Source organism: Nyctibius grandis, chromosome 4, assembly GCF_013368605.1.
Source record: "Nyctibius grandis isolate bNycGra1 chromosome 4, bNycGra1.pri, whole genome shotgun sequence".
Classification (NCBI taxonomy): Eukaryota; Metazoa; Chordata; class Aves; order Nyctibiiformes; family Nyctibiidae; genus Nyctibius; species Nyctibius grandis.
Window position 1 is genome coordinate 89,682,999 of NC_090661.1, and position 15,176 is coordinate 89,698,174.

Sequence of the window (15,176 nt, forward strand, 5' to 3'; positions counted from 1 at the left end):
TAAAGTCACCCTTGATTTCCTGTGAAGGGGTAAATACTGGCTAAGTGTTGCTGCTTCTCTGTTCCACAGTTACAGGATGTAGGAAGAAGTGAGCTTGTGGTGCTGCTTTTATTGTACAAGAAATGTTTGGGTATCCACAAGAATGTTTTATGCCAGGCATTGCATACTGGACCTGTAAAGTAGGTGCAAATACCAGGTTCGTGCAGTGAATGCTGGCTCAGCATTCCTATCTCTATAATAAGCTTTGCAACCTTTCTGTTTTTCCCTTAGCCTACTTTCAGCACCTCCAGAGTGCTTAATTTCACTGCTCAGGACAAGAGGACAGTGTTGTCTTCTGGGACTCTGGAAATGCAGCTGCTGTCAAGCAGGAGTTGGTATTAGACAGCTCATCTGCAATAACTTGATGGGGAGAGTTTGGAGGTCAGAGAAAACGTGCTGAAGAAGTGCTGCCTGCCTGAGCATAGTGATTTTGCTTTCCCTGCATGTTGGACCCAGACCAGCTTGTTGTGAGGCTAAGGCGGGCAGGGTGGTGTTCCTTGCTACAGTGGGTGCACAGGGGCTAGAAGATGCTAGGAATTAAGAGACCGATAGCTTAGTGTTGCTGGTGCATTTCACTTCTCACATGTGATGTTACAACTAGTGGCAAATTAAACTGAGGAATCAATTAAATCTTTTCTTCCCATGCATGCCATATTGGTGTTCACAGGAGCCCTTTCCTGTCAGCAGACTCTGCATCTTCAGAAGTTGTTTTACTCTGAGCTTCTCTGAAGGGCAGCACTGGTTGTTTCTGTTTATCAAAGAGTAATTCTAGGCAGTTTTAAAAGACTTTATAGAAACAATTTTTAAAATGTTACTTACTGGCCAGAGAGCTACTGCAGCCATTGCAGAAGCAAGCCCTGTTGCAGTGAAGACGGTGATGGGGGGAATGCAACTCGCCTGGAGGTATACTTCTCTCACCATAGCTCAAGGTGAGAGCTGCAGTAGGATGTCCCCATTTTGGGGAAAAAATCTAACAGGGCCCACATGGAGATTCCCCCACTTCTGACCTTCCAGCCAATGTGTTTTTGAGGGAGAAGGGGCTAGTAACAGACACTTCAGACTGGCCAGTTGTTGCAGCCTCAAGAACAGGCAAAGCAGAAACTTTCCACCAGACAGAGCTCCAGTTTGCAGAGGACAGACTGCCCTGGGATCAGTTGCTGTTGCTCTGATCATCACTGTCCTGCAGTCTTTTCACCTCTGTTTTTCTTGATCGCATCTACCCTTCTGTCTCCTTTTTCCCATCTCTGTACATCTTCCTTCAGTATTCTTTTTCTGTGTTTTTTCTATCCTTGACTTGCCTCTAACTGAAGTCTTCTGTGACACTCAGTAAGTAACAGCACTGTTATATTTTCTGTTGCCACCACAATTTTCTGAGCTTTCCCTCTTCTCTTACATTTGAGATCGTTAGCTCTTTGGGTCAGAGGCCTTCCACCCCTCTGTATTTGTACAATACCTGTTACAGTGGGACCCACTTTTACTGTCTAATAACAGCTTTTACTGTCTAATACAGCTAGTACAAATAAATGATTCATTGGCACTTAGTTTCCTAAATCAGGGTGGAACACTTTGTATTTTTCCTGCAATCATTCACTTCTTCCCAAATAAATAAATAAATGCAATAAATATGCAACAAATGCATAAATACATAAATGCAAGTGTCCTAGGTTGTTCATCCTGAGGAAAATACAGGTTCATTCATGTGTATCTCTACATGGCTTCTGGCATCATGGTGTCTAGGTAGCTTGCTGTCTGAAGAGTTGCATGAAGAAGTGATGGGAGATGTGTGTTTTTCCGAGAGCACTGGTGTGTAAATGACTCTCACTGGGAGATCGAGGAATAAAGAATGCGGAGATTGCTTGTGGTCTGCCTTAGAGCACTAAGCATTAACCTCAAGAGAAGCCACTGGGAGCCAGTTTTTTAGTTCCTGAACCATTGGTTCACCTTTTGCCCATTCAGCATCCTTGCCTTGTCCAGTGACAGTCCCCTCTCTTGCCAGTTAACTGCTGAACTGTGGATCTGTCAGAGGAGGCAGTGTTACCAAAGTGACATCTCTCCAGACATCTCTTAGTCCCTAGAGAGTTGTGTCCCAAAAGCACTCCGAAATTTGTATGACAAATGGCAGCCAGCCCCACTGAGGGACTTTGTGGTGTGGAAATACCTAAGTGTACACACTATCAAAGGCTAGTTGGGGAACTGCAGTGTTTTGTCTTTCAGGTGACACTTTGCCATTTCCTTGCTTTACAAGTGCGGTGAAGATACTAGTGCTTCGTGAATACCAAACACGAGGTTTTGCCTTTTTTTTTTTTTTTTTTTTTTTTGCATGATCGATGTGAGGATCTCAGTAGAGCACAGCACATCACAAATCTTTCCCAAGTGCTTTAACCGCTCCCTTCTCCCTCCCCAAAGGTACTGACTGACATCCCAATAATCAAGGCAATCACAGTGTAAAACATTGCCAAGGCTCAGCTGTTACATGCTGGTGTGTGAACTCATGATGGCAAAGTCGCTGTTCTGTTGTCCATAAGAGGGAGACTGTGCTTTAAAGCTCCAGGCCACTGTTGCCTCCAGGAACAAATGCCTGTGGAGTGGCAGCTTTGCAAAGTGACATTCCAGCTGTTACTCAGGAGGTCAGTTGCCTAAAAGTGTGCCCTAGGGACAAGATGGATTTTGAGAGACGGAAGAATAGTGGAGGCATATCAGAGTGTCTTATGCAGAAAGGCTGCTGCTATTGCAGAGCACCTTGGGCTGGGCAGCGGTGGAGTTTCTCGTAGCAGATGTGTGAGGAGCAGCTGTACCACATGCAGAGCCTGGCCTTGGTAGCCTGTGTTGGGCAGTAAGAACTTGACTGCACAGAGCCAGGATTGAATCCAAGCTCTTCATGCTCCTCTTCTCCAGGCTGCCTGCAGGTTCAGGAAAAGAGCACTGCAGAAAATCAGGTTGGGAAGCAATTCTTCATAGTGAAAGAGCTCACTTAAATTAAACGGCTGAACTTCTTCCTCTAGTCACTGAGTTGTCTATTTGCCTTTAGGGAAATGAGGAAGGAGATTTGAATTCTTTCACTTCCTTAATGTCTGTCGATTCTTACTGCAGTGGCAGCTGGTTGCTGGTTTTGCTTTCCCTGGGTGAATCCCAGCTGTGATTGCAGGTGCCGCTCCACTAGCTCAGATCCGAGCAGGGACTTGTGAGCAGGCGGCCCATGTTGAAGTGCTTCACAGCAGTGGATACGAATGAATGCTAAATCTGTTCCCTGGTAAATGTTGGAACCATGTGAGTGCACTGAACCCCTCTGAGCTGCCAAACCTTCTGTCAAGCCAGAAGTTAAGTTGTTGTAAGTCTGCGTTCCCTTTTCTTTCAATAGCTTGTAGTGTGTCCTGTAGGAGTATGAGTCCAGCCAGGCATGAAACATGCAACTTGAAAGCCACAGTGTTCGAGCTGTTGGGTAACGGAGACTATGAATGTGACTCACAGGAGCTGCTTCTCTGGTCCGGTTGAAATAGGAAGAGTCTGGGCATGTCTGCCTGCCTGCTTGCCCTCCTCTGAACGGGGGGGTCCAGGAAGCGTGGCAGGGGCCCTGCTGAAGTCTCTTTACTGATGTAACTGTTGAGGCTGGCAAAACTGCAAAGCCCCCCGTGCTCAGTACGTACTGATGCTGTAGGAGCAGCCGCTGGAGTGACTGCCCCTGTGCATGGACTGCATCTGGTGGGCTGATGAGGTGTGTGGCTGGGAGCATTGCAGTGAATCTGCAGATTGCTTTTGTTTTGTTTTGTTTTTTTCTTCACTCTTCTCCCACTCCCCACCCCCTCCGCACTGTTTTTCTTTATCTGTGTATTTAAAGAAGTAAGGATGCTTCCAGGTGGGTTTTCTTTCCACCAGCTCTGATTGGTACCACTGAATATCACTTATTCCTGGACTCAGGCACCAGCTCTTAGCTGCGATGAGGTCTGGAGAAAGTAGCTGAAAGCCCTTCTGCAGGAGGTGGTGTGGGGAGGAGGGAACCCATTAGAGTGCAGCAGAGGGAGCTGGAGTGAATTTTCATGCTGATGAATATGAGAGTGAAAGCCCTGACTGCTGCTGCGGTGTAATTTGGCCAAGCAAGTGTTCTCCAGGCACCGTCAGCGCACATCTGTGCCGAGCACTGACACGGGCTGTTCCCATCATGAGCGTTTACCTCGGCAGTGGGTCTCATGAGTACTATCCCAGCTAGACCAGTTGCAAACGCTAGCCTGGGGAGACTTTACTGTCTTGCCATATGTCTTCTAAGCTGCACCTGACAAGCAGAGGAGAGGCTGAGGAAATATTCCAGCTGCAGATTGTTTTGGTTTTTTTTTTCCTCAATTATTATTTTTCTTTCAATTTTAGGTTTCTCATACCTGCCTCTAGATCCACCTAGAAGGGAAGGGGAGTATGTTGGTGCAGGCAGTGAGAAAAGTGAGGCAGAGAAGTAGGAGTGATCAGCGTTCCTATTGCCATGTTTGGGACACTGGCATAAGTTATCTCTAATGATCTAAATTGGGGCTGAGGACTAAAGTCATTATTGGAAGAAGTCAAAGTAGTGGCTGCAGTGATGGATGACTACAAGTAAGAGCCAACTACAACATTTTAAACATAGTGGAGATGCAAAGCAATAAACCATCAGCTTCAACACATCAAAGTTCTGTAGAGCAAAATGTCAGGCGATACCTATTTTGGAAGGGATGAGGAGATGCAGTTCCTGAGCAGGATGGGACAGCGATGGCCAGATTCGCTGTGTCTCCACTGGAACACTGAGTGGTTTGCAGCCTGTTCCCAGCAAGGCAGCGAGCACAGCCCGGTATCTGCTGGGACAAATGCACCCACATGTAGGGCAGTGCCTGTGCTTGCGATTTTCAGTGAGCCTGTGACTGAATCTTCATTGGCCTCTCAGCAGGGAACGTGCCTTCAGCAGAGCAAGCAATACAGCATGGTGAGGGAGGAACTACTGCTTGCAGGACTGTGGCTCCATCTGCACTGACTCAGGCTGGCGGGGAATTTCTGCTGCATCCCTAAGCTGTTCCCGAGACCTCTGAAAATTTCTCTCCTTTGTTTCAGAGCCATCATCAATCATTTCAACCCGAAGATAGAGTCTTACGCTGCGGTGAATCACATATCACAGCTCTCCGAGGATCAGGTAAGCCAGGCGATGACCTTTTTTCACGTTGACCTCTGAAATATAGACATTTAGGAGTACCTTGTGCTCACTGGGACTGATGAAGTTGCAGCAACAAAAGGAGTGAAGGTGGGACTCTCATGTTCCTCGTCTGGGTGTGGGCAAGAGGAAGAGAATCAAGGCTTGCTTTAGCAAGCAATTTTACCATCACATGCAGACATCTTGGTCCAGCAAATGCAGAAGGATGGGTATGAATGATGAAATATGCAGCATTGTCAGCAAGCGTGGCTGGAGACTGTGAGGATGCTGGCATCTAGAAAGGGGCAGGAAGTTTTTGGCAGCGAATTTAGTTATCGGAGAACTGTTGGGCGTAGCTTGTTTTTCGGTGATATTGGGGAATTAGAACTCAGGCAATGGTAGAAATTTTCTAGGATAATTGAATTCAGTTGTTTCAGATTTTGAGAAAAGAAGGTTTTTAATAAAGAGGGTGATCGGGTTAGGTTTCCCTTCCTTAATTTGGCCTGGTTTACTCTCTTTGTGTCCTCCTTGTATTGCATAAATGTGTAAATGTGGCTTTTTGAAAACAGGCTATTGTGCGTGGTCTTAGGAAGGGAAGAGATGGCCTATTTCCCAAAATAAAATATTGGGATTATATGTTAATCACTCTTGGAGAGGTAAATGACTCTGCAGGAGCCTGTGGCTGACAAAATACAGAGCTGCCATGTGAGCTTTGAGGATCATCCCAGACACAGCTGTGACAGCACCTCTGGACCTTCCGGAGAATAAATTGTGTACGCACTCTAGGACAGACCTCATTTGAGTCATCTTGGATTGCTCTTTCCACCGGCTGGGATCCCATGCTTGTGTCTGTTAAAAGGTTTTGACTGCGTCTTGCTCTGCAATTCATTTCTCTCTCTATCCAGAATATATTTTTACTCATTACTTGTTGATACCCTTTCATGCTTCCTATTAAGCTTTTGATTTATTATCCTACTTGATCTTTATTATGTAACACCCTGAAGTCTCAAGTTGAATGCTGTACTTGTGCGGTGGAAAAAAAAATGTGGACCCTACTGCTTTTTACACTTTTCTTGATATACCTGGCTAAAAGAACACTGGTTTTAGTTTATTCAATTTTTCTGTGTTGTTCTGCCTCTGAGAGTCACTGTACCCACAGCTGTGCTTTGTGATGGTTCATGTTATCCATCCTCATTCACTGATGATACACTGATTGCATCAATGCAGGCCCCTAAAAAAGAAAAGCCTTTGACAGCCCAGTTTAAAACTGGGGGCTCGGATAGAGGGGAATTTTGCATAGTGTGTAGGTTAGTCTCAGAAAGGAAATGAGCTTTTCACTGTCAGCTCTGTGTAGTATTCATCCCCCAGCAGTTCAGGGAGGTCAGGTTAAATCCTTTCTTCCTTGTGTGTTATTCTTTAAATAAAATCTCTAGCAGCAGGCAGATAATGAAATCAGTGCTGATGCATGGAGCATTTTGAGGAAGATTAATAGGAAGTTGAAAGACAGTTAAGATTTCTCTTTTTTCTTTTCTCCCTTTATGCTTTCTCTCAACGTAGGGAGAACATCAAACAAAGCAAGGCAATAATAGGCCCCGGTGAACTGCAGAGAAATAAGGGAGATGTCAGTGTGGTGAGGGACTGTGTGACAGTGAGGGTGTTCAGTCAGCGCTCTCCAATTTACCGCACAAGGAGGAGAGGGATGGAGAAGTCTTGCCTCCACTTTCAATTAGCCAGTGAGCTCAGGTCTGTGTGTTGGACTGTGGTTTCCCCTTCATCAGTAGCCATCCCACGTGGTAAGTACATGAGAGGTAATGGTAGATGGCTGAGGTCAAGGCCAGGGTCTGGCTTTTGTGGGGTAACAGGATTTGTTGTTTTCGTTCTGTGTTAGCTGTTCAGCATGGGGTGGGGGGGTCAAGCTTGCCTTTTGGCTGCTGCAGTCTCTCTTTTTTTTTCCTTCTAGCTATACCTTTTGTTTTCACACGTGTTCACTTAATTCCCCTTGTCTCTTCTCTCCATAAATATTTTCTACACAAAATCCACCCTCCTTTATAGCCCTGTTTTTTGAAGTGTACCACACGGAAATATTCGATGCTGACATTTAACTTATGTATCCACACACAGATAACTACATTGGTCATTCTGTCCTTTTGAGTTATTTCAATAGTTTCAGGACATTGGTATTTCTTTACTGGGAACATTTGTTTTTACAATTTTGAGGATCAAACTTTTCTTTTAATGAACGTTTCCTTCCCAGATACTAGCCTTTGGCCAGATTCTCCTATGGCTCCTCATACTTCTCTGTGGTATGTGAGAATCTCCTATTAATCGGGCAGGCATGGCTTTGACATAGCTCTATGTGAAGGGGAATTTCCAGCTGCTCCGAGTTGCTTCCAATTCACTTGAACCTAATCAGCTTGCAGACTCTTACTTGAGCCTGTGTCAAACTTACTATGCGGTGCCCTGACTGTTCTGGCACCCTGTTCGTGTGTTCGATGGGGTTTTTGTAATTATTATTTTTATTTTTCTATTTTTAATATCCTTAAAAGTAGCTAAGTAATCAGCTGAGAGAGATTTTGCTCTTTTTCTTTTCCTAATCCTATTGAAGGCTTTATTACCTGGTTAATCACTAATGTCCATTTATTACCATTCTCAGTCTGTCATTTCAGTGCTTTCTCCTTTTTTATTTATAAGCATTAATGTTAACATTATTACATGCTGAGGAGATTTGTAGGTCCTTGAAAATGATGAACATGGGATTGTTTTAAGGATAGACTGTTAATACCACTTTACATCTTCAGCCCTAAAGATTTCCAGGAACCATAGATCTGTGCTCTAGGCAGGTATATTTGCAAGACTTCATGGTACTGCTTTTGCTGACTGTTGCGGGGTTTATCCAGTGTTCAGATCAGAAATACTGGCAAGAGACCCTTTTTCTTTCCATATTCTCTTCAGCAAAGAGTGGGAGATTCCCAGGGGCAAGCAAATGGCAGGGATTTGACGATGAGCCACTTCAGTCTGTCAACACCATGTGATCCTTGCCAGTGCCATTCTGCAAAGACTCCACTTGCCAAAGCAAGCTCATAATCCTTCCTAGTTGTTAGCTGTCTTGACCTTGCTGTAGTTCCTCACCATGAAAGAGGAAATGTCTTAGCCAGTTATTGACGTCTTCCCTCACTTGCTAATTTGTTAAACCTGACTTCAGTGTTAATTTGTTTTTTTTTTGTGGTATTCTCCCTCTCAACACGTTTGGCTCCTGCCTGTCTGTCCTTTAAGGAGCTGAAGGATGCTGCACAGCCAAAAAGATAGGGTTGGCCATTAACTGCCAATGTAGTTTTAGCTCTTCCATGAAAGTGATTATTGCCATGTCTTCAAAGATGTTTCAATCCCTTCTCAAGTCAAAGGGCAAAATAGCGTTCTGTGAAATAAATTCATAGGCTTATCTGTACTCTCCAGATGACTGGACTGCCTTGTACTTAATACATTGGAGGCAGTAGACTCTCTCTGTGCCGTATCTGACCTGAGAAGCTCCCAACATGTTTTCTAGCAGAAACAGTTGCAGAGAACAGGGTCAAGGCAGTGAGAAAACAGCAACACAAGAGTTGCTCCAGAAGGGTAAACGTGGACAAACAGACTGAAAACACAGGGCATGAATGATCTCGAGGGGTCTCACATCTGCCTTTTCTGGTTGTAAAAGAGCAGGTGTTTGTACAAAGGTAGCTCTCTGTCTGATCACAGAATCAGATAGGTTGGAAGAGACCTCTGGGATCATCGAGTTCAACCTTTGACCCAACACTACTGTGTCAACTACTAGACCGTGGCACTAAGTGCCGCATCCAGTCTTTTCTTAAACACCTCCAGGGATGGTGACTCCACCACCTCCCTGGGTAGCCCATTCCAATGCCTTCCAAAGCCATTCCTTTCTGTGAAGAAATTTTTCCCAATGTCTAACCTGAACCTCCCCTGGTGCAGCTTGAGGCTATGTCCTCTAGTCCTGTCTCTAGTTGTCTGGGAGAAGAGACCGACCCCAAATGATGGTGATGTAGCACAATTATTCTAGAGAGGCTAAAGTGAGAGGAACCCAGTACTTCTGGTGAAATCTCCTCTGAGCAGGAATATCTTGTGGTGCCTTGCATGCCAAGCAAGTCTTCTGCCAGTTAGCAAAATTGCTCACTAAGGTCTTATTTTCTCTTTAGCACTTGTTCTTTCTATGATTTCTGCTCTAAGGGTCTTAAAATTGAGATGGCAGACGTGTAGGACTGATGATGCTGGATAGTCAGGAACATCTATGTGCTTTTTCTGATAGAAACTCCTCTTTCTTCCCAGCCACAACAGGGACACTAGGTACCTCTGGTTTGGAGGTGGCATAAAGTTCAGTGTGAAAGACTTGTGAACACCTGTACTGTGTGTATTAGTCTGGTAACTGCAGGTATAAAAGTGCTGGGAGTCAGAACAGATTGATATGGAAAAACAGAACAACTGTATCGCTTTTGAAATTGTGACAAGCGAGTGTAATACTTGGGTTGTTCTACATTGTAATACCTTTGTAACTCAGGTAGCTGCAATCCAGTTTGATCACGCAATATCACAAAGCCCTTTCCCTTTCCTTGGGGTCATACCTCAAATGTTGAATGCCCTTCCCTGTCCCCCCAATCCACATGGCCTTTTGTTACCTGGTGGGGCTTCGAGGGACTGACCCAAGGTGCAGCTCAGGGAGGCTCCACCAGTGACTTGCACACAAAGTCACAAAAGGGTGCAGTTGGCTTTAGATGCACTAAAGTATTGTAATTCTGAGCCACTGATGTCACGGTTTATTCAACTTCTTCTAGTTTCCCTAACTAGCAGCAAAACCACTGGCAGATACCAAATGCTTTGTTGTTTTTTGGCGCTGGTGGCAGTGGTGGTAAGAGTTAAAAGCCTGTTGGCAAGTGTGTATTTGGTATTTTTAAAATGCCAAGTACCATCAGTGCTAGGTACTACTACAATAAATCCCCCTAATCCTTTACATTAATATAAAGTGTTGTGAGGGCTCCAGAAATACTTTAAAAGGGTTTTGTCATAGTGCTACTTCACTTCTGAAGTGCAGTGAGCTTTGGGGTAGAACCTATCAAGCTTCCTAGTGCCATGTTGCACACAGTAGTAGGAATGTGGAACTCCAGCTAAGGGGTCACCAAGGCAAAGCCCTAATTTAAAGTCATCACATCTTTGCAAATGCGGGAGGGATGTTGGGTTTCATGGTCTCATTACAGACACCTACTCATGATTAATGGCTTGAAACAGATTTTCGTGTTTAAATGGAAAGAGCTGAGCTGCACCAGGTGAAATTGGAATCCCAGGTTTAAAAGGATCTATATAAAAAGTCTTCTGGAGTTCTGGAACTGGCAAATTACTGATTTGCCTAGCTGATGGGGCGGTTCTCTGGTTTAGATAACTTCCTCGCTCTTTTTTTTCTTTTTTTTTTTTTTTTGGTGTACCAGAGAACTATCCGTGCAATTTACTAATGCCTCAGACTGCTTTATGCAGTGTGCCAGACTGAATGGGTCTGAAGAGGCTTCAAGGACTGATCAGCTTTGCTGCAAGGAGATTTGAAGCTGGAGGTGAGCTTTGGAGCAGTGACTTTGTGCTGTGTAGTGCCTTTTATTAACATGTAGAATGCAATAAGCTGTGCGTCATTGGAGGAGCGGGGACAACGTGTGGTAGGCTGTTAGAGGGACAAAAGAAGGGCTTTGTTTTTAAAAATACCTGCTGCTGGAGACATGTAACCCTATTCCTGATTCAGTCCCAGAAACCCCAATAAGAAATGGGAGAAACCCTTCAGATCCCTTCCTTCAGGCTCGACACAAAGGTGCCCCGGCATCCTGCCCATTACCGCTAGTGGCATTTAGCCACTCTTGGAGGCAGCGTGACCCTGCATCACCTTGTCTGCTCCTGGAGCAGTGGAATCTTTCCACCCTTTGTGCCAAGGCATGTCTTGCTTCCTACCACTTCTGTGAGCTGTCCTCTGGGGCAGGTTAGGGACTGCCTCTAAGTACAAACTGGTAACAAAGTAAGTCCATTAAACTTCAAAGCAAGGCTCACCTTCAGTTCTCAGGGCTGTTTTCAAATCCTTGCCTGGCTGTTGCTAGTACCACAGGGACTTGATAAGGGCCTGAAAACTGCTGTAGTGTAGGTGCCCACTGAATGCTGGGGACTTGTTTTGGAAGAGCTGCCTTCCAGAGCAGCAACTCGCTGCTGACTGCGACAGAGTAAAGTCCTCTGGAGCTAGGTAAGTTTCTGTGCTGGGGCTACAGAGGCAACACTCGGGGATGTGTTACGAGCCCAGCCTGAATCGCAACTGGGAGCGTGCTGAGCAAGAGCCACAGATTTAACTTTGTAATAAGCTCCCAGCCCATACTGTGGAGACAGGCTGATGTTGCTCTTGTTCCAGTGCTTGTCCTGCACCCCTGGTGAATGTGTTTCAGAAAACACTTCCCAGATGCCTGGTAGATTTGTTCTATATGTGGTACTTAACTAAGCTTGGAAAAGGGGCTGTGGGTAGCTAGAGGAAGGGGCTGCAGGCTGGGGTCTGAACTCCTTCCTAGCTTTCATTGTGTTGCCTTGAGCAAACCTTGAGCCCTGCGTCCTCCCAAGTGAGAGGGCAGCTGGCGTGGAGCCCTTGGGGAGACAGGCAGCGTTTGAAGTGCTGTGTGATCTGCTGGGGAAGGCTGCAGTGGAAGTGGAAAGCGATGTTATGCATTGCCGGCGCTGCTAAGCCTGTGTAGGGCAGGGAAAGCTCCACAGAGGATTGCAACAGAATGATCAAAACAGTCTGCGTTTATAAAGATTAAATTACAACTTTGCACGTCTATGATTAAAAGAGGAGCTGTCAACGGCTGGCTTGTGCGAACGCACAATTTAATTTGCATTTTGTAAAACTTCAGATTGAGAAGGTTTTTTAATCCCTTGTGAAAGAGGAACAATAGGCACTGGCTGTTGCCAGGTGCATAATGCATATAGATACCGTGCAAATTTCTTGCATCATCCCCTGTAAAGCTGGATTTACAGCACTCTACTTTGTTGCTGTAGTCCTGAGCTCCACCCTAAGCTTCCTTACACTCAGTCATCTCTCTTCTTGGGACTCCTAAAAGCAGACAGGCTATAGGCTGCTGTGCCAGTTACAGACAGTGATGTGGCTGTGAGTAACTGCTCCTGGAGTCAAATTCCCCTCTCACAAAAGGGGACAGGCTTTGCAGTGACTGCCAGCCATGCTTGTTCTGGGGCTTCTTTAGGATAAAACTCCTGCCTTCAGAGGCTGCTACTCTTCCTTCTCTCTGGTAGTATCCTGCTGTAACAGGTGGTGTTTTTCTGCTTTCCTCCTCTGGATCTTCTAGCTGGAGCTGCAGCTGTTTCCCAAAAGTGACAAATTGGGTCATTGCTCTGATTTCAAAGTGGGAAGCAAATTGAGCTTTGCGGTCTCCACGCCTCCCAGAGCAGGAGAGTGAAAGCTGCTGAGCCAAAGGTGCCGCACCTGAACAGAGCTCCGCTCAGCTGGAAGATTTGTTTTTTTGGCTCTCTAACACTTGGCATTTGGATGTTAAGACAGTAAGTTCAAATCTCTTGACTGCAGTAGGGAGCTCAAAGGCAAACCTTTTAATAGAGGAGAAGGCAGCATCTCTGATGTGTGTCACTCTTTCTATCTTCATGGGAGATCTGAGGCAGGCAGTGGGATTGCTCAGGGAGCTAAGATGTGTCTTTCAAAGACAGCAACCAGGGAGAATGGATGTCCAGAGAGATGGAACTGGGGAAGGTGGTTCTGCATCGGCCAGGTGCCAGGGGCTATAAATCAATTCCACTGCGTTAGTCAGAGGGTGCTTGGATTCCCCCATGGCTCAGTTAAGGCACAAATAAGCTCCTGGGGCGCAAAGTATTATTGCTAGCAGCACATGCTGTTTCAGCAGCAGCATCTGCTTCATAGCTGTCATGAGTGTAGGCCTGTGGAAGGATATTAATTCATAGCCCTGTGTTTGCTTTCACCTGAGCACCTGTTCGTAGGAGTTCCTCTTTCACTTCCAAACCATGGATTTATGTTCTCCATCAATAACTGCTTGACAGCAAGAATTGCTAGCAGGGAAAGTATATTCCAGCTTCCCAGACAAGAAGCTGATGATTAACCTGGACCATTGTCTGAAAGTACCTAGGATTTCTGAAATAAGCTGATGTGACCCAGCAACTGTCACCTGCATCAATGTTAACTAGTGTGTTGCAGTTGCATCGATGTTACTTTAAACTAGGAAGCTTTTCTCGTCCATGAAAACACAGGTTAGTTAGGGTGACCTATGGCAGTAAGAGAATAAGAATAGAAAATCTGCTAATATATCCTTAACATTTGGAGAACGGAGTAGTTTCTTGCAGACTGACGTCTAATAACGTTGTTTCCAGTACCCTCTGCCGTATGCCTTAGCCTCCTACTTGGAAACTTTGCCACTAAGTCTTACTGTGTGCGGAACCCCACTAATGAAATAATGAGCTTAAGGCTTATTTGTGCACAAAACCCATCTTGATTTCCCAAGTGTATTTTCCTCAGCAGTTGTAATTCAGCAGACTGCATTTGTTTTTGAGTTGGATGTAAAAACACACACAGAATGCTGTTGAAATCTTTCTCTTGGACTTCCTGACTTCTCAGAAAATGCCGGGTCGGGGTCCTGTGTAGAAGCTGTAGAGGTGGAGAAGTTCTTGTGAGTGCTTCTCCTCCCACTTGTGATGGCATGAGCGAGCTCCAGTCCCACTAATGGACCGATTGCATCTCTGAGACAATGACAGCTGCTTGCAGTGAGATGTGATGACAGAGGAGGACACCGCATCTTTCTAGCAATGAGATTTAGTGTCTGGGAGTAGGTCAGCGAGCTGGCATGACATGGCTAGCTAGCTGTTCTTGGGGTGCTTTGACTTTGGGAAGGTCTGTACCATCTTTTGGAGACTAAAGTGAGCTGCCTTGGAGCCCCATGAGCATGTTTAACACAGCGGAAAGCCAGAAATAATAGTATAATGGTGATACTGTGAGAATTTGTTTCTCTGGGCACTGCTATCAACTCCCCTCTGGTTATGTTTCTTCAGCAACATCTCTGAATCAAACCATTGCTCTTCTTGCAAGTTAGACACCAATCTTTTCACTTTAGCAGTGCGTTGTCCTTTGCAGCCTTCTCCTTTTTCTGTGAAAATTAATGTTCCAAACCCAGGACAAATCAGTCCATATGTGAATATGGAGGTCACACAGAGCCTACCCTCAGATGTCTGTCATTCTGCCAGCAGTTCTCCTTCTGAGTGTTTAAAGGGAGATTGCGCTCAGCTGGCTAGTGACTGAGTCTCCCTTTCCCTTCTTCTTCTGCACTAGAAATACATATACTCCTCCCCAAACCTAGACACTAGTCTTTGCTCAGCTCTGTCATATTGGTGGTTTGCTGGAGTCAGGCGTCTGTCCAACTTGCATGAATTGTTAGCTGTTGCTGTCATCCTAAGGTCTATCAGTGAAGTAGCGGTTTTATGTAACAGGATTTAACACATAGTATGGATCTAGATGGAGCTTCTCATGATAGTATCTGCAGGGTTTTTTTGTCCCTTTAATTTCTTAAAAAAGGTAGCTGTGAGCTACAGTATAGAGTTTTTTTAAGGCTGTGTTTTGTTTGCAAGAAGTACTCTTTTTGTTGAACATCTTGAAACACTAGGACAGGAGCAATCTTCCAGCTGATGGAAACAAATGTGGATTTGTGAGGGAGCCACAGTAGTCACGTTGGAACTTAGGCTTCCTGACTTACTGTTTTGTTTTTGCATCCAGGCTGCTTTGCTGGGAATTTTCTACCCTGTCATTAATACTCCTGTAAACCAATGATTTGATGGAAGCATCTCACTACAGACCCTTAGTTCTCACCTCAGCTATAAAGATTTGCTTTTCTATTTTAAGTGATGGACCTACTTAATTACAGTACCACCTACAAGTCGTTTTGTAGGCATAGAAAGGAAA

The 15,176-nt window shown here is 45.2% G+C and overlaps 1 protein-coding gene across 5 annotated transcripts in view; it reads left to right on the forward strand.

Annotated features, from left to right (window-relative positions):
- Positions 1-15,176, forward strand: part of ARMH3 (armadillo like helical domain containing 3) — a 131,435-nt gene that overhangs the window by 89,913 nt on the left and 26,346 nt on the right. For all 5 annotated transcript variants that reach the window (XM_068398340.1, XM_068398342.1, XM_068398341.1 and 2 more), the window contains one exon: positions 5,107-5,185. In XM_068398340.1, the coding sequence (XP_068254441.1) occupies positions 5,107-5,185 (79 nt within the window). The remainder of the gene's footprint in view (positions 1-5,106; positions 5,186-15,176) is intronic.